The sequence below is a fragment of the Panthera pardus genome, unplaced genomic scaffold, assembly GCF_024362965.1.
Source record: "Panthera pardus isolate Hobbes unplaced genomic scaffold, ASM2436296v1 HiC_scaffold_21, whole genome shotgun sequence".
In the NCBI taxonomy this organism is placed as follows: domain Eukaryota; kingdom Metazoa; phylum Chordata; class Mammalia; order Carnivora; family Felidae; genus Panthera; species Panthera pardus.
In genome coordinates, this window is record NW_026526777.1 from 64,017,726 (window position 1) to 64,037,798 (window position 20,073).

The 20,073-nt window shown below is 38.0% G+C and overlaps 1 protein-coding gene across 5 annotated transcripts in view; it reads right to left on the reverse strand.

Annotated features, from left to right (window-relative positions):
* The window catches only part of AKT3 (AKT serine/threonine kinase 3), a 305,975-nt gene that overhangs the window by 109,172 nt on the left and 176,730 nt on the right, over positions 1 to 20,073 (reverse strand). For all 5 annotated transcript variants that reach the window (XM_053909401.1, XM_053909402.1, XM_053909400.1 and 2 more), the window contains one exon: positions 11,867 to 11,998. In XM_053909401.1, the coding sequence (XP_053765376.1) occupies positions 11,867 to 11,998 (132 nt within the window). The remainder of the gene's footprint in view (positions 1 to 11,866; positions 11,999 to 20,073) is intronic.

Sequence of the window (20,073 nt, forward strand, 5' to 3'; positions counted from 1 at the left end):
TGTTTTTAGCCTTAAGGTTCAAAACTTTCCCAAAGATGTAAGAGAGTATCTAGGGTCCATTTTCTCTTCTTTTTAAGGTTTTATTTTTAAGTAATCTCTGCATTCAATGTGGTACTCGAACTCACAGCCCCAAAATCAAAAGTCACAGGCTCCACTGACTGAGCCACCCAGGGGGCCCCATTTTCTTTTCTCTGGCTCAGTACTCAGTAGACACTTTCAATCTGAAGACTTCCGCTGTAATTAATTTTATCTTCTTTGATTAGTTCTTTCAATCTCTTCCCATTTCAAAAAATTTTTAATGTTTATTTATTTATCTTGAGAGAAGAGAGCAGGGGAGGGAGGGAGGAACAGACAGAGAGAGAGAGAGAGAGAGAATGAATTCCAAGCAGGTTCCACACCCAGCATGAAGCCCGATGGGGGGCTTGATCCCACGACCCTGGGATCATGACATGAGCCAAAATCAAGAATCGGACGCTTAACTGACTGAACCACCCAGGCACCCCCACTTAAATTCTTATATTGAGTTTTCTTTTTAATTTTTAAAAAATGTTTATTTATTTTTGAGAGAGAGAGAGAGAGAGAGAGAGACAGAGAAAGAGAATCCGAAGCAAGCTCCAGGCTCTGAGCTGTCAGCAAAGAACCCAATGTGGGGCTTGAACCCACAAACCATGAGGTCATGACCTGAGCCAAAGTCAGTTGCCTAACCAGCTGAGCCACCCAGGCACCTCTTCTACATATTGAATTTTCTTTTTCTTTTTTAAAAAACGTTTATTTATTTTTGAGAGACAGAGAGAGACAGAGTGCGAGCAGGGTAGGGGCAGAGAGAGAGGGAGACACAGAATCTGAAGCAGGCTCCAGGCTCGGAGCTGTCAGCACAGAGCCTGACAGCGGGGCCCGAACTCACAAACCGCGAGATTGTGACCTGAGCCGAAGTCGGACGCTCAACTGACTGAGCCACCCAGGCGCCTCTTCTACATACTGAGTTTTCTTGATTGAGCTTTCATGTCCTAACTATTCTTCCAATATTTTCCACTGCTGTATTTTTGGCACTTCATTCTCAGATATTCCCCCAAGATCTGTTTACAATCCTTGTATTAAATGTTTTATTTTAGCAATCAAGCATTAAATTTACAATTACTTTTTCTTGTGCTCTATTTCTTTTTCAGCCTATTTTTGTTTTGTAGGACGACATCTTTTCCTACTTCTCTACAAATACTAATTAGAGATTGTGAATATATCTTCAGTTCTCTGTTTTGTCTCTGTTCTCACTAGGATCAACTATTCTTTTGTTCTTCTTCGTTCTCTTTTATGCTGTCTTTAGATTTTCCTCATCTGTTTGGTGATCCTCAGCACTCTGTTCATATCCTTGAATGACTAACGAGGTAGATTAATAGAACATGGGTTCTCTAGCTGAATGGGAACGCTAAAAATAGATTCTACTATGTGGATTAGGAAACATGCCGGCACACTTTAAGAGTCTGAGAGAACGGAAAAGCAATTTGACTACTCCATTCTGACCCCAGAAATATCCAAGAAAAGAGGGTGCCAGCTGCCACCACTGGGAACCTCGCCTACCTAGGTCAGACTACTCAAAAACATTGGAAGGAAGGCGGTTCGATTTTTATCCCGACATAAACACTATACCCAACCACTCTGTATGGCTGAGGCTATGGGCGGGATTAGATGGACTCAGCTGATCCGATCAGAGTGAGGTAAAAACTCCGTTCAGGCATACCTTGTTTTTTCTGCTTCACTCTACTGTCCTTTGCAGATAGTGCTGTTTTTCTTCCAAATTGAGGGTTTGCGGCAACCTTGCATCAAGCAGCATTTACATCAGCATTTACTGCTCACGTTGTGTCTCTGTGTCACATTTTGGTAATTCTTGCAATATTTCAATCTTCTTCATTACTATTAGATTTTATTTTACGGTGAACTCTGATCAGTGATCTTTGATGTTATTATTGTAATTATTTTGAAGTGCTATCAACCACGCCCATATGAGGAAGTGAACATAATCGATAAATGTGTGTGTTCTGAATACTCTCCTGACCAAGCTCCTCTCTGGTCTCCCTCCCTCTCCTTGGGCCTCCCTATGTCTTGAGACACAAAATACTGACATTAATATTTAAACCAATTAATAACCCTATAATGGCCTCTAAGTGTTCAAGAGAAGATGTGCACATCTCCACTTTAAATCAAAAGCTAGAGATGGTGAAGCTGACTGAGGAAGGCATGCTGAAAGCTGAGAGGCTGAAAGCCAGGCCTCTTGCACCAACCAGTGAGCCACGCTGTGGGTGCAAAGGGAAAATTCTTGAAGGAAATTACAACTGCTACTCCAGTGAACACATCAATGATAAGAAAGCGAAACAGCCTTACTGCTGATGTGGAGAAAGTGTCAGTGGTCTGGACAGAAGATCAAACAGCCACCACATTCCTTTAAGCCACAGCCTAACCCAGAGCAGGGCCCTGGCTCCCTTCAAGTCTGTGAAGGCTCAGAGAGGGGAGGAAGCCGCAGAAGAAAAGTCTGAAGCCTAGACAATAGCTACATCGTACAACTAACTCTGAAAACGCCCTGCAGACTGGTAAAAAGATCTTCCACAGTTAATTGTAGAGAGAAAGTCATGGCAAAAAGGGTAGGAGGGGTAGAGACACAGCTGGGAACCAAACTCCTTGCAAGATTCCCCACAAACGGGAGAGGCACCACAAGCACAGAGAAACAAGTGGATCGGACAGTAGGTGCCTGCCCTGGGAGGATGAATCCCGAGAACATCAGGCTTTGAAAACCAACGGGGCTTAACTTCAGCAGGTTTTAAAGTGAGTGGAGCTTAACTCTAGGTACTTGAAAAATCAGCAGGCTCACACACCCTTAAAGAGCCAGCATAGTAAGTAACTCAGGAGACGCAGCACAGAAACAGCACTTTGAAACGTGCCCGGGGGGTGCGAAGATTTATTTACTAATCTCGGGGAAGGGATCTTCAGGAGGCTTCTCCAAGAAGGAACATGTTGTGGGCACCGTTTCTCCCCCCCTCCCCTAGCCTGACAGCTGGACTCTGTGGGAACCAGCATTACAACTCCCCACCTAGCCTGCTAACAGCAGTGCTCTGCCCTGGTGTTCCCCTGCAGACCTGCCCCAACCAACCCTCCAAAGTGACCCCTGCCACGAAGGGAGGGGGAGATGACGCACACACTAGCGCACCCAGAGTTTAATCAGCAGGGCCTTTCAGCTGGCTGCTCCTCGACGTGCCCACAACTGTGGCTGAGAGACTTAGTGCAGACAGCTGACCCCACCATGAGCTCCCACTAGCTCTGCAGGGGACCTCGACAGCACAGGGACCGAATCCTGCCCAGTGCTCCCACTGCAGGCAAAGCAAGTCACCGGAGCTAACTGGACTGAAGGGACACACTGCTTAGCCACAACAGTAGGGCACATGCAGCCCACCCAGGAGACACCCTGGAGCACCTTGTTCTAGTGACCAGGGGCATTGCACTCCAGGGCACCACAGGACCTCTTTTATATAAAGCCACTACTTTCAAAACTTGGAGACAGGGCTGACACCCCAATACACTGAAACAAACACAGAAAGTTGGATAAAATGAGGAGACAGAGGAGTATGTTCCAAATGAAAGAACAAGACAAAAATCACAATGAGATAAATAAAATGGATATAAGCAGTATGTCTGATTAAGAATTCAAAGTAGCAGTCATAAAGATATTTACTAGACTTGAAGAAAGACCGGAAGACCTCAGTAAGACTCTCAACAAAGAGACAGAAAACATAAAAAGAACCAGAGATTAAAAACTGAATAACTGAAATAAAAAAATACACTACAGCCAACCAACAGTAGATTAGAAAATGCAGAAGAACACATCAGCAATCTGGAAGATGGTAATGGAAAGCAACCAGCTGAGCAGTAAAGAGAAATAATACTGAAAAATGACAAAAGGTTAAAGGAACTCAGCAACTCCATCAAGCATAGTAATATTCGCATTATAAGGATCCAAGAAGGAGAAGAAGGAGAAAAGGGGGCAGAAAACTTATTTAAAGATATAATAGCTGAAAACTTCCCTAATTTGGGGAAGGAAACAGACACACAGATCTGGAAAGCACAGAGAACCTCAAACAAAATCAACTCAAAGAGGTCCACACCAGGACATAAAGTAATTAAAGTGGCAAAAGTAATGACAAAGAGAGAATTTTAAACCTTATTTATTTATTTTGAGAGGGAAAGAGTGGGGGAGAGGCAGAGAGAGAGGGAAAGACAGAATCCCAAGCAGGCTCTGCACTGTCAGAGCAGAGCCTGATGCAGGGCTTGAACCCATGAACCGTGAGATCATGACCTGAGCCGAAATCAAGAGTCGGACACTCAACTGACTGAGCCACCCAGGCATCCCAAAGACAGAATTTTAAAAGCAGCAAGAGAAAATAAAATGGTTACATATGGGGAAAACTCCATAGGGCTAAGCCAAAGAAAGAATTTTAAAAGCAGCAAGAGAAAATAAAAGTTACATACAATGGGAACTCTGTAGGGCTATCAGTTGTTTTTTCAGCAAAAACTTGGCAGGCCAGAAGAGAGTAGCATGATATATTCAAAGTGTTCAAAGGTAAAATCCTGCAACCAAGAATACTCTACCCAGCAAGATTACCATTCAAAATAGAGTGACAAATAAAAGAGTTTCCCAGACAAAAGTTAAAGGAGTTCATTTACCACTAAGCATGTATTACAAGGAATATTAAAGGGAATCCTTTGAGTGGAAAGAAAAGGCCATCATCATGAGTAAGAAAATAATGAAAGGAAAAAAATTTCAGTTAAAAACAAACATATAATAAAATAATAGATTAATCACTTATAAAGCCAGTATGGAGGTTAAAATGCAAAAGAAGTAAAATCAATTATATCCAAAAAATCAGTCAAGGACTACACAAAATAAAAAGACGTAAAATACAACATCATATACACAAAAAATGGAAGAGGGAGTAAATATTTAGTGCTTTTATGTGTTTGAACTTACGTAATTATCAACTTAATATAGACTGCTATACACGTGTTATACATGAGCCTAATAGTAACCACAAATCAAAAACCTACAACAGATACACAAAACATAAAGTGCAAGGAATCCAAGCATACCACTACATAACTACATAACACTACATAACTATAAAACCAGAAAACAAATTTAAAAATGGCAGTAAGTACATACCAATCAATGATTACTTTAAACAGAAATGGATTAAATGCTCCAAGCAAAAGACATAGGGTAACTGAATGGGTAAGAGCAACACTCATCTATATGCTGCCTACAAGAAACACACTTCAGACCTAACAACACATACAAACTGAAAAACATACACCATTCAAATGGAAGTGAAAAAAAAAAAAAAAGCCAGGTTAGAAATACTTACATCAGACAAAGTAGACTTTATAGCAAAGACTATGGCAAGAGACAAAAAAGGGCACTGCATAGTGATAAAGGGATCAATCCAACAAGAGGACAGCACAATTGTAAGTTGCACAAATTATAATTACAAATTACATAAAGCAATTATTAAGAAATACAGAGGAAGAGACTGACAATGATACAATAGGAGGGGACTTTAACACCCCACTTACATCAATGGAAAGGTCATGCAGAAAGAAAATCAACCAGGAAACAGTGGCTTTCAATGGCACATTAGACCAGATGGAGCTAACAGACATATATAGAACATTTCAGCCAAAAGAAGCAGAATATACATTCTATTCAAGTGCGCCTGGAACATTCTCCAGGACAGATCACATGCTGGGCCACAAAACAAGTCTGAATAATCTTAGGAAGACTGAAATCTTATCATGCATCTTTTCTGACCACAGTGATATAAAAGTAGAAATCAACCACAACAAAAAGTCTGGAGACAACACAAATAGGCAGAGGTCAGACAACATTCTACTAAACAATGAATGGGCAAACCAAAAAATCAAAGAGAAAATGAAAAATCTCAAATTAACAACCTAACTTTACACCTAAAAACAGGTAGAAAAAAAGAGCAAACCCCAAAGCTAGTAAAATGAAATAATAATTACTAGAGCATAAATAAATTAAATAGAGACTATTTCAAACAAGCAAACAAACAAAAATGAAAAAGGACCAATTAAGCCAGGAGCTGGTTCTCTGAAACAATCAACAAAATTGATAAACCTTTAGCCAGACACATCCGCAAAAAAAAAAAAAAAAGACGCAAATAAATAAAATCAGAAACAAAGGAGGAGAAATAACAACCAACACCACAGAAATACAATGGATTATAAAATTATTTTATAAAAAATTATATGCCAACAGGGGCACCTGGGTGGCTCAGTTGGTTGAGCATCCAACTCCTGATTTCAGCTCAGGTCACGATCCCAGGTTTGTGGGATCCATGCTGAGTGCGGAGCCTGCTTGGGATTCTCTCTCTTTTACCCCTCTCCCCTGCTCACGTTCTCGCTCACTCTCTCTCAAAAAAAAAAACAAAAAAACAAAAAAAAAACAACTTAAAAAAATGATATGCCAACAAATTGGACAAACTAGAACAAATGGATAAATTCCCAGAAACATAATCTTCCAACTGAATCAGGAAAAAATAGAGGATCTGAACTGATCAATTACTGTCATGACATTGAATCAGTAATCAAAATCACAGATGAATTCTACCAAACATTTAAAGAAGAATTAATACCTATATTCTAAGCTATTCCAAAAAATAGAAGAGGAAGGAAAACTTCCAAATCCACTCTATGAGGTGAGCATTACCCTGATATCTACCTGATGTCTATTACCCTGACACTACCAAAAAAAAAAAAAAAAAAAAAAAAACAAAAAAAATTACAGACCAATATCTCTGATGAAAAGAGATGCGAAAATCCTCAACAAAATATCAGCAAACCAAATTCAACAGTACATTAAAAAAAAAAAAAATTCACCACAGTCAAGCGGGATTTATTCCAGGGATATTGATTCAATATTTGCAAATCAGGGGCGCCTGGGTAGCTCAGTCGGTTAAGCGGCTGACTTTGGCTCAGGTCATGATCTCATGGTTTTTGAGTTCAAGCCCGGCATGGGGCTCTGTGCTGCCAGCTCAGAGCCTGGAGCCTGCATCCAATTCTGTGTCTCCCTCTCTCTCTCTCTCTGCCCCTCCCCCATCTGCACTCTGTCTCTTTCTTGCTCACTCTTAAAAATAAACATTAAAAAAATTTTAAAAGATTCACAAATCAATCAGTGTGATATCTCACATTAATAAGAAAAAGGATCAAACTTTATGATCATATCAATAGATACAGAAAAAAGATTTATCAAAATACAACTTCCATTCATGATAGAAACTCTCAACAATAAGTAGGTTTAGAGGGAACATACCTCAACATAATAAAGGCCATATATGAAAAACCACAGCTAACATCATAATGGTGAAAAACTGATAGCCTTTCTTCTGAGATCAGGAATAAGACTAGTATGTCTTACTCTCACCATGTTTAACCAACACAGTACTGGAAGTCCAGCAATAGCAATAAAACAAGAAAAAGAAATAAAAGGCATCCAATCAAGAAGAAAGAAGTAAAACTGTCACTATTTGCAGTGACACAGTACTATATACAGAAAACCTTAAAAACTCCACCAAAAAAACCAATAGAACTGATAGATGAATTCAGTGAAGTTGCAGGATGCAAAATTAACATACAGAAATCTCTTGGATTTGTCTACACTAATAATAAAGTAGTAGAAAGAGAAATTAAGAAAACAATCCCATTAACAATTGCACCAAAAAGAATAAAGATGTAGTTTATGACATCAATAACTTAAAAGCCTTGAGTAGAGTGGCAGAGGAGCACAGAAGCAGTTTTCGTATGTTACTGAAGTTAAGGTGGTATAAATTCAAATTAGAGTGTTATAATTTTAGGATGTTAAATGTAATCCCCATGGTAACCACACAGAAAATAGCTATAGAATATATAGAGAAGGAAATGAGAAGGGAATTAAAATGTTTCACGAAAATAAAATCAATTAAACATAAAAGAAGTCAGTAATGCAGATAATGTGGGACAAGGAGAGTATAAAGCATAAAGAAAATAGTGACAGAACTCCCTCCTTATAAGTATTTATTTTAATGTAAACGGATTAAACTCTCCAATCAGAAGATAAGAGATGGCAGAATGGATTTAACAACAACAAAATGATCGCTATCTACAGGAGGCTTACTTTAGAGCCAAAGACACAAATATAATGAAACTGAGAGGATGGAATATTTCATACAAAAATAATCAAAAGAGAGCAGAGGTGGTTTTACCATTATCAGACAAAAAAAATTTTTTTAAAGGTTAAAAAAGACCAAAAAAAAGGTATTCATAAAAGGCTCAATCCATCAAGAAATAACAATTATAAGCATTTATGTACCTAATAATAAGCCCTCAAAATGTATGAAGCAAAAATAGAATTGAAATGAGTAATAGTTTTACAGTAATAGTTGGAGACATCAATACCCTACTCACAATAATGAGAGAGAACAACCAGATGAAAGGTAAGTAAAAAACAGAGGACTTAACATAATAAACCAGCTGGACCTAACAGACACACAGAGAACATTTTACCCAACAACAGATTACACATTCTTTTCAAGTGCACATGGAAAATTCTCCAGGATACACCATATGTTAGGCCACAAATTAAGTCTCAATAGATTTAAAAGATAGATATCATACCCAGTATCTTCTCTAACAGCAGTGGGATGAAGTTTGAAATGAAAAACAGAAGAAAATTAGAAAATTTACACATCTGTAGAAATTAAACAGTAGAATCTTAATCCATGGATCAAAGGAGAAATCACAAGGGAAATTAAATGAGAAAATACTGAGAAATGAATGAAAAGAAAAATGTAACACACCAAAATTTATGGGATGCATCACAAGTAGTGCTAAGTGGGAAATTGTAGATTTAGACGCTTACATTTATAAAGAAGACAGGTATCAAATCTTCAATCTAACTTTACAGCTTAAGAAAAGAACTAAAGCTAAAGCTAGCAGAAGGAAGGAAATAGTAAAGATTAGAAATAAATAACAGAGAATAGAAAAACAGAGAAAAAGCAATGAAAGTAAAAGTTGGTTCTTTGAAAAGATTACAAAAATTGATACAAAGGCACAAAGAATAAAGGCATAAAGAATTAGGGGAAAAAAGAAAATACCACTAGTATGCCACAGTAATAAGTACTGTAGACAAGATCCACTGATGGAAGTTAAAATGAGCGGGCAAAAGTTTAAGAAGAAAAAGGACACTTGTATAGTCTCAGAGTATCTCCCCTAAGATAGTTATTAACTACAACGGGAGAAATGGTAATTCTACAGTGGAGAATGCTGGTAGCCAATACTTTAATCAGGTGGTCAGTGTTAATGTCAACAGTAATAAGGCACATGGACATCACTCCTCTCTATGAGGCTCTGTGATTGGCACATCAGGATTCAAACCCCAGGTCTTGTCAGACTCTAAAACATTATACTGCTTAATCATTTTTCTATAAGCAGACATATTCTCTTTCAAGAAATGGATAAATGGATTTGTTGGCAAACGTTATCAAGGGTAGTATACCAATCTGGATATTCTCTCACTTGTGAAATATACCCAGTTCTGTGGAGTTAGTGAGAAAAGTACAATTAATTAGTAAGGGAAGACAGGATCTAGGTGAGGCTAATGCATAAAAGAAAAAAACAGAATGGAAATGATATTTTTACTGATGCCTGACACACAGCAGATGGTAAGAGTAATAATAATCATAGCAAATCCTCATAACAATAATAGATTTTCATTTAATACTATTTTAATCTTAATTTTATTTACAGCAAATGCTATTACATGTATTCATTCATTTAATCCTGACAACAACTCTATGAGACAGGCACTATCATTTCCCCCATTTTGCAGATGAGGAAACAAAGGCATAAAAAGTTGAGCAATTTGTTTGGGATCATTTAGTAAGTGGCAGAGCCTACTACACTACACTACCTCTGGGAAGATAGCAGTTTAAAGAGTCAGGCACTATACTAAATATCCAAATCCTCAATATTCCTGTCCAGAAATACTTTTTTGTCTTTTAACAAGTAGAATTTTACGAATGAAAAATCCAACGCTTTGTTGGGCTATTCAACATGTACTCAGCACACGTGGCCTCCACCTGGTGACCTCAGTAGTTTCTCTTCCACTGATTCACTGTGATTAAGTGAATACACTACCCTGAAACATTATGAATGTCCCTAAGGGAGCAGTACTCCCCTCAAACTGCTTGTTAAAGGCCATTAGGTGGTAAGATACAAAGCTGGGAAGTGAATCCAGGCCTGCATGACTCCAAGGTCAGTGTTCTTTCCAATACCAGACACAGACTTGTGTACCAGTTGAAATTAAAACAAATGTACAAACACAGGGGAGATGAGGAAACTATACAGCTGACCCCTGCACAACATGGGTTTGAACTGTGCAGGTCCACTTATACGCAGATTGTTTTCAACAAATACAGTACAGTCCTGTGAATGTATTTTCTGTTCCTTAATGATTTTCTTAATAACATTTTCTTTTCTCTAGCTTACTTCATTGTAAGAATACAGTATATAAGTCATATGACATACAAAATATGTTAATGAACTGTTCATGATACCATGAAGGCTTTCAGTCAACCATATACTGTTAGTAGTTAACTTTAGTCAAAAGTTAGATGTGGATTTCTGACTGAGCAGGGAGTCATTCTTTTTTTTTTTTTTTTTTAATTTTTTTTCAACGTTTTTTATTTATTTTTGGGACAGAGAGAGACAGAGCATGAACGGGGCAGGGGCAGAGAGAGAGGGAGACACAGAATCGGAAACAGGCTCCAGGCTCCGAGCCATCAGCCCAGAGCCTGACACGGGGCTCGAACTCACGGACCGCGAGATCGTGACCTGGCTGAAGTTGGACGCTTAACCGACTGCGCCACCCAGGCGCCCCAGGGAGTCATTCTTAACCTCCATCTTGTTCAATGGTCAATGGTGGTTGCAAATAATGGAAAGTTAAAGTAGTCTATAAAGTATGATAATAATATATATTTAAAAAATTTTTTTATGTTTATTTGTTTTTGAGAGAACCACAGCATGAGCAGGGGAGGGGCAGAGAGAGAGGGAGACACAGAACTCAAAGTGGGCTCCAGGCTCTGTGATGTCAGAACAAAGCCCAACACGGGGCTCAACCTCACAAACCGTGAGATCATGACCTGAGCTAAAGTTGGACGCTTAACCAACTGAGCCACCCAGGAGCCCCTCAATTCAGAACTCTTGAGTGAGGACTAGCATCATTAACATGCTAGTTATCTGTATGGATCTAAGTTACGGAGATGGGGGTTAAGGCCTCCTGAAAGAATTTCAAAGACTACTATTTCTTTTAGTTTTATGATTCCTATATTTTCAAATCTATTAAAGATGCTCTTCCATTCACCATTATATAAGCTGTATAATATATAGGTACAAGTCATCTGTGTTATCCTAATCACTTTTTTATTTAATAATAGAAAATTCAGAATGTTGGGGAAAAACATTAAAAAGCAACACTAAGTATAATCAGTGATATAGGTCACAAATAGACAGTAAAAACATTTCCCCAAACACACATAAATAAATATTTCTATCTCAAGGAAATAAAATACCTTCAGATAATATTATAAACTTTTGAAAATGTTAATGTTATAAATAAATATTGATATACAGATACTACCGCAGCAGTAACCAACAATCTACATTTTGGTTACTTAATGGAATTTCTACACTTTAGTCATGTGTATGCGTGAACACACATATGTGCATACCATAAGCAAATATTTAGTAATCAACTCTATTAATCAATTACCTTTGCAATAATAACTTCTTTCTTCAGAATCTTCATAGCATAGTATTTTCCACTTGCCTTCTCTCGAACCAAAATAACTTTTCCAAAAGTGCCTTTACCTAGTAGTTTCAAATAGTCAAAATCATTCATTGTCTGAAAAATATAAATTAAAAAAATGTAATATGAAATATTTGATGCAATTCATTTATAAACATATAGGTATATGTTTGTGGTATCTACCCAAAAGTAAATTTTATAAATTTTTAAGCACACTTAAGAAGAATCAGACTGGCAATAGCTACCTCACCAACAATCATGGATGCTAGAAATAATTTAAGCAATTCTCAGATACTAAAGGCAGTAACTGTGAACCTCAAATTCCTCAGCTAGTCAAACTATCAGTCAAGTGTACGAGGAAAGGAAAAATAGAACCATTTTCATTCACTTTCAAGGACTCAAGTTTCTTTTTTTTCTCTTTTTATTGAAGTATAATTAACATAGAGTATTATATTAGTTTCAGTGCACAACACAATGATTCAACAGTTCTATGCACTTCTGAGTGTTCATCAAGGTAAGTGTACTCTTAATCCCCTTCATCTATTTCACCCGTCTTTTCCACCTGCCTTCTCTCTGGCAACCACCAATTTGTTCTCTGTATTTAAGAGTCTGGGTTTTTTTTTTTTTCCTCCTGTGTTTGTTCATTTGCTTTATTTCTTAAATTCCACGTATAAATGAATTCATATGGTATTTGTCTTTCTCTGACACTTCATTTAGCACACTACTCTCTAGATCCATCCATGTTGTCGCAAATGGCAAGTTTTCATTATTTTTTATGGCTGAGTAGTATTCCATGGTGTACATATACCACATCTTCTTATCCATCTGTCTATCAATGGACACTTGGCCTCTTTCTATATCTTGGCTATTGTAAAAAATGCTGCAATGAACATAGGGGTGCATCTATCTTTTCAAATAGTGTTTTTGTTTTCTTTGGATAAATACCCAGTAGTGGAATTACTGGATCCTATAATAATTCTATTTTTAATTTTTTGAGAAACTTCCACACTGTTTTCTAAGGACTCAGGTTTTTAAGGACTTGGTAGTGTCACTTTCCCCAAACAACATGATCATCGAAAATGCGCCCCACAAACATTTCCAGATACATGTAAGGAAGCAGTCCTTTTCAGGGAAGCTATCTGAGAATGTACTCAAGCGAAGTAAGGATAGAATCCTAGAAAGTGAAAGATATGTGTATAAGAAATGTTGAAAATAACCTGGATCACAAGGAGAAGAAACCTAAGAAAGTGGCAGTACAAATCTGAGAAAGCAATTGGTGCAATCAGAGCAGAAAGGCAGGGAAGTCTAAGAATGCCTTTAATTAATCTGCCTGTATTCAGTTTCATTTCTCATTCCTAAGGCAGGTGATTCCCGGGATTTTGCCAAGCTGACCTGCTACTTGCTCTTTACAGCCCTCTATATGCACACTTTTCCTGCTCTATGAGCATTCTTCCACAAACTTCCTTAATTTCGATATTGCTTGTGCACCGATGCCTCCCCCCCACCCCCCAGCTTTTTGTCTGTATGGACTTATCTCTTTTTAAAATGCCTTTATTACCATTTTAATGGGCTTTTAAATGGAAGGGGAGATAACTGGATATGCTCAGTTTATCATCTTAAATTTAAATTCAGTTCAGAGGGTTTTATGAATAACAAGTTCAGAATCTGGATTTTATCCTACAGATGATCAGAAGTTATTGAAGATTTTTATATTTTTTCCTGGTTACCACCCATCTGAAGTAAATGTCAAGAATGTCCCAAATCAGTGATCTCAGCTTCTACATTAAGAAACTGAACAAGAGCAAATTAAACTCAAGAGAAATAGAAGGAAATAATGAAGATTAGAGCAGAAATCAATTAAATTTTAAAAAGAAAAAAAAGGAGAGGATCTCAGTGAAACCAAAAGCTGGTTCTTTGAGATGATCAATAAAAATGACAAACCTCTAGCCAGATTGGCCTGGAAAATAAGAACAAGAGACACAAATTAACCAATGTCAGGAATGAGAGAGAGCTGACATCACTACAGATTCTACGGATACTAAAAGGATCACATGGGAATATCATAAACAGCTATAAGCTGCCAACACTATAAAATTGGCAATATACATGAAATGAAAAAATTCCCTGAAAGCCTCAAACTTTCGAAGCCCACTCAAGAAACAGATACCTTGATAGCCCTATGTTTACTAAGGAAATTGAATTTGTGGTCAAAAACCTCTCCACAAAGAAAACTCTAGGGCTAGATGGTTTCACTGCTGAATTTTATAAACATTTAAGGAAGAAATGATACCAATTCTATGTATACGCCTAAAGAAGAAAGTTGAGAAAAAGGGAATACTTCCCAATTAATTCCATAAGGCCATCATTACCCTGATTATCAAAACCAGACAAAAACATTACAAGAAAGCTACAGACCAATATTCCTCATGTACATGACATGTAAAAATTCTAAGTTTTAGAAACAAATGCCTATATTCCCTTTCAAGTTTATTTGCTGTCTATAATTTTGAAAATTTTTCCAAATGTCAAATTATAATGTCTTAATCATTCAAAAATATCTTTAGTTCAAGGGGCGCCTGGGTGGCTCAGTCAGTTAAGCGTCCAACTCTTGTTTTAGGCTCAGGTCATGATGTCATGGTTTGTGAGATCAAGCCCTGCATCAGGCTATGTGCTGACAGCATCGAGCCTCCTTGGGATTCTCTCTCTCTCTTTGCCCCTCCCCTGCTCTCTCTCTCAAAAAAAAAAAAAAAAAAAGGCAGGGGGGCACCTGGGGGGCTCAGTCAATTGAGAATCTGACTTCGGCTCAGGTCATGATCTCGCAGTTTGTGAGTTTGAGCCCCGTTTCAGGCTCTCTGCTGACAGCTCAGAGCCTGGAGCCTGCTTCAGATTCTGTGTCTCCCTCTCTCTGCCCCTTCCCTGCTCATGCTCTGTCTCTCTCTGTCTCTCAAAAATGAATAAACGTTAAAAAAAACAAAAAACAAAAAACACTAGTTCAAAAGTAGCAAAATGTATCAGGGAAAATAGCAAAGTACATTTATCAATTTAACGAAAAATCAAACATGTGGCACTAAATATACAGAATATAGTTAACAAAGTTCGTGTCATTTGAATAACAGGTAGTATTAAGAAACTGTGTTTTCATTAAGATTTTTCCAAATCAAGGAGTACTATATGACCACAAAGCTATCTGTGCTAGGTGGTCTCCAACGATGGCACCACTAAGTCCCCTGACTCCCTATACGCACATTCTTCTCATGAAGAGATAGACTCAACTTTCCCTCTCTCTGGGCCAGCCTTGTGTCCTGCTTTGAACACAGAATATGACCAAAGTGATAACATGCCAGTTCAGGTCCAGCCTTTAAATCTGGCAGCTTGTGTTTTCACCTCCTGGAAAAGTCGTAACTGAAAGCCAGCTTTCATGCCATAAGGAAGTCTAGACTATCTTCTGGGGAAAGGGGCCACGTAGAAAGAACCTGGATGATGAGACACCATATGCTAAGAGATCACATGGAGAAGAACCAAGTATCCAGAAATGTGAGAAAGTCTTTCTTGGATTTTCCAGCCTGGCCAATGTGCTAACACTGAATGCAACTGTTTGGGAGATCCATGGGAGACCCGTAGAACTGCCCACACAAACTGCAAAATCATGAGATATATACTGAAATACACTGTTATTGTTTTAATGTTAAACTTGGGTAGTTTAATTCCATGGCAATAACGAGTTGAGAGCTGTTATTCTCATAACTAGGCTATGATGTTATTTTTTGCTCAAAGCTTCATCTGAGCAGTACCCTCCTCAATTTTTAGCTAAATGCACTGAAAAATCATACTTCCTGCATCCTATTATTAAATATCACATAAATGGAAACTGAATTCTTAGGGATAAAAATCAGAAAAGAGTTTGTAAATTGCCTTATGGCATTTCCAGATGAAAAGCACTATGTAATTATATTGCTACATTCCTTAAGATTGCAATTCTTAGAGAAAAGGAGGTTTAAAGTATAATACTCCTATCTTTATATTTCACAGTTTGACTGCCAACCTTAAAAAAAGAGAATTTGCATGGAAATTAATATTAGTAAAAGCATTCTATGTGATAAAATCAGAAACAGTTCCATATTTTGACAAAACTTCAGAAAACTTAAAAAGCATCTTCGATACCAAATGCTCACGTTCAGCACGGTACACACAGTAATTATCTAGTCTTTATAAGTGAAATGTAACCTATTACAAAATGTTTTCCTCTTTTCAATGGTGTTAAGGGAAAAATTCAGTAAGATTTTAATAAAAGATGAGAGCATGGATACTCTGCAGAAAAGTTAATCCTCTAAAACCCAATCCCCAAAATCCATTAAGCAAATATCTTACATAGTGACACTCTTTTCTTCCACGTCAATGTGGCCGTTTTAGGTTAAGAGATGCATGGGCACACATAACAAATGCTTTGTAAGTGTATTCAAATACACACTAGAATGTAAGAGAGAGACTAACTGTATACTTCAAAATTCGGGTTAAAGAATAGGACTATGTAACTGAAGATGAATACAAGAAACCACTCAGAAGAGAATACAGATGTTTTAACATATTTGGTCCAAGAGAATAACTTCCACAATTGCAATGTTACGAGCCGAACCAAACAAAGCCCCATGGGGTACTAAGCAAAAAGGGGGGGCGCTCTCAAAAGATCCACCTCTTTGTCCTGCCAACCTCTCCACCACTGATGAGGCCGCTGCTCCCTCTCTGGATAGGCAGGGAGGGATCATGTGATTTCTGCAGGTCACACGGAAACTTCTTTTCTTCACTCTGCCTCCACATGCCAGCCATTGCTTTGAGTTAGTGTAGCCAGGCATTAGGTGACACAACTCCAAGAACTGGAGCCAGACTTAATGGGAAGGTGGACCATATTGCTTCTGCTTTCTACCAACTCAGGAGATGGTAAGTAGCCACCCTTGGAGAGGCCTACATTGGTCACTGAAAAATGAAGCCGAACACGGGGTGCCTGGGCGGATCAGTCGGTGAAGCGTCCAACTCTTGGTTTCACCTCAGGTCATGATCTCGTGGTTTTGTGAGGTCGAGTCCAACATCAGGCTCTGTGCTGGCAGCATGGAGCCTGTTTAGGATTCTCTCTCTCTGCCTCTCCCTCTGCCCTAATCCCACTCACGCTCTGTCTCTAAATAAATATACTTAAAAAAAAAAACTGAGCAGAACTCTGACTCTCATTTGGCCTTTTATGCTGTGCCCCTTCGCATATCTGACAGGGTCTAGGGAATGGCCACTTGGCAGACCAAGAGTAGGCACTTCTGAGTCCTCCAATCAAATTCTTTTGAAAGACCATCTTTTCGCTTAAACACAGAACCACCAATAAATCTGATTATGAGGCCCTCTGCTTCTTTCCCACCACCCAGTATCTTTCCCTAAGGGACTCTTCACCTCAGGTGGCAGGTTTTGGGCAATACTCTGCCACTAAGAGAAGTGACCATCTGTCTGCTTGAGACAAGAGAAAATAGTCGCGACAATTCTCAGCAGAGCTACCACAATTAGTAGCTAGTCTCTTCATCCTGTCACTCGTTTTTCAAAAAGCAAACGACGAAGAAAACGGACACGGTAAACTATGAGAAAGGTGTTATTTCAGAATATCTGTGTTTACAGTTTGAAATGAAAAATCATCTGAACTTCTACCATTCTTTTTATGATACCAGAGCCACGTAAAGGATGTAGTTTTAGGGAACTAGGGAAGTGACAGTACTATTTAATCCTTTTTAACCAAATTGTTAGAAACATCACAGAATAGTGGTGCACAGGTTCTATCTTTTTTTACACTCTTTGTTACTTAAAACAGTTTCATACTATTTCATTTAAGAGGAAATTAAATAAAAAAGAACAATGGAAATCAGATATAGGTCAAGTAAGTCAATGGATCCCCCCATTTTCAAAATACTTTTGACTGTATCAATTTTGAATTTTGGAGACCCAGTTTCAGTGAGAGTTTTCTTAGAGAATCTACTTTAAAAACCTTACTTTCGGGGCACCTGGGTGGCTCAGTCGGTTAAGCTTCCAACTTCGGCTCAGGTCACAGTTCGTGGGTTTGAGCCCCACGATGGGCTCTGTGCTGACAGGTCCGAGCCTGAAGCCTGCTTTGGAGTCTGTCTCCCTCTCTCTCTCTCTGCTCCTCCCCAGTTTGCATTCTCTCTCTCTCAAAAATAAATACACATTGAAAAAAAATTTTAAACCTCACTTTCTACCACTATTTTGTAATTTTAAAATTCTACTGGTTTTCCCAAGAGTTCGCTGTATAAAATGAAATTAACTAATACTGAAACACTGAGTAAGTGCAACAGCTTGACATAATATTTTGAGAAACTGACTACAATTGTAAGGGAGAATATCTAATTTTGTTCTCTAATATAATTTGGTCATGTAATGAGTATAAATAATTATAGTGATTATAAAGGCTCAAGATATATCAATCAATAAGTTGCACACTGAAGTTACACAGTGTAGAATTGGAAGTCCTTACATGCTTGAAAAAGATATTTAATTTATCTCGATGTCAGATGAATCACTGTAAAATGGGGGTAATAATGGTACCTACCTCATATGATATTTGTGAGGATTAAATGAGATAATACATATAAAAGTACTTCTGAGAGCATAGCACAAAATAAACTTCTAATAAACATTTACAAGTGATAATTAGTGAAGGTGATGAATTCTAAGATAATCTGCACTTGTAACGGCAAAATGAGAAAACTGCATTGTGCTTTTATGATGATTTATAAACAGCCTTACCAGAAAAAAAAATCTCCATACTTTTCCATTTTTACATCTTTGAAAACATTTGTCTCTCTTCATTCAAAATTCTCTGGTTAAGTTTCCATATTCATTTCCAAATTCTCTCATCCATCAGTAACAGTATTTCTCGTTAGGGTGTTATAAACTCCCCACTTTCAACCAGGAACTGCCCCAACAGCAGCTTTTTAGTAACATGGGTTGTTAAGCAGAGTTTTAGCAATTCTACAGACTTAGAGTATAGCTAGTATCATCTGGGGTAGTTTATAATTCAAAGGATGAGATTAACTGGGATCTGATTTTAAATTTATGAGCACAGTCAAATTTTACATTCATCGCGTACATATGCACATGGATGTGCAGAAGCAGCTTTCTTATCTCTTGAGTATCAGGTGAGGAAAACTACATTGTGGGGTTTTTTTGTTTTTGTTTTTTGCAATGACTGAAGAACCAGGTAGGCGTTAAGGGATTCACTTCAACTAACAAACAGAGTATAAGTCTTCAATGAAGACACCACTTTTGGCCAAGATCAAGCATAGAATATTACTGTAATTAGAACAGAAATTTCAGGGGCACCTGGTGCCTCAGTGGGTTAAGTTTCTGACTCTTGATTTTGGCTCAGGTCATCTTCTCACAGTCCTGTGTTGGGCTCTGCACTGACAGCGTGGAGCCTGCATGGGAATCTCTCTCTCCCTCTATCTCTGCCCCTCTCCTGCTTGCACTCTCTCAAAATCAATATAATAAACTTTAAAAAACAAACAAACAGAAATTTCAGAAAAGGAGAGAATAATTAATGAGCCATAGGTTGTGACAGTGTAACTTCATCAAGTTCACACGTGTAGCAGGTGGGAAAAGGAGGATTTGAACTCAAGCAGTCTAACGCCAAAAGAGTTCTTCATCGTTATGCTAATAGCAAATTACATGGGTAATTACATTAAAAATTAGTGTTCTCCTACATCAAGATGAAATTTACAATTTATTATAACAAATACATTCTAACACGATAAATGGCACGTTCATTTACTTTGAACACTGAGACCTTTAGATTAATCCTAAAATACCATTTTCACACAAGGAAGTTGCTTTTCAATTTTCTGTAGCAATGAAAAACATAATTTATAATTTCCATCAATCTCTAAATTGGCATTTATTAATCTGGAGCACTCAGGGAAGGAAAGTCTGTTTCCCTCACTGGCTCAGGAGCAGCCATTAAAATAAAAACTATTATTTCCAAGACTATTTGCGTTCCCGCTGATACTCATAAGGCTGGGGCTTCAGGTAGGAAGCACACTACAACCGTTTCTGCTTCTGCTCTCAGAGCGTACAAAATAAATACCACATGGAACAGGACCCAATCATTAGGGAAAACGTTATTTCCAAGT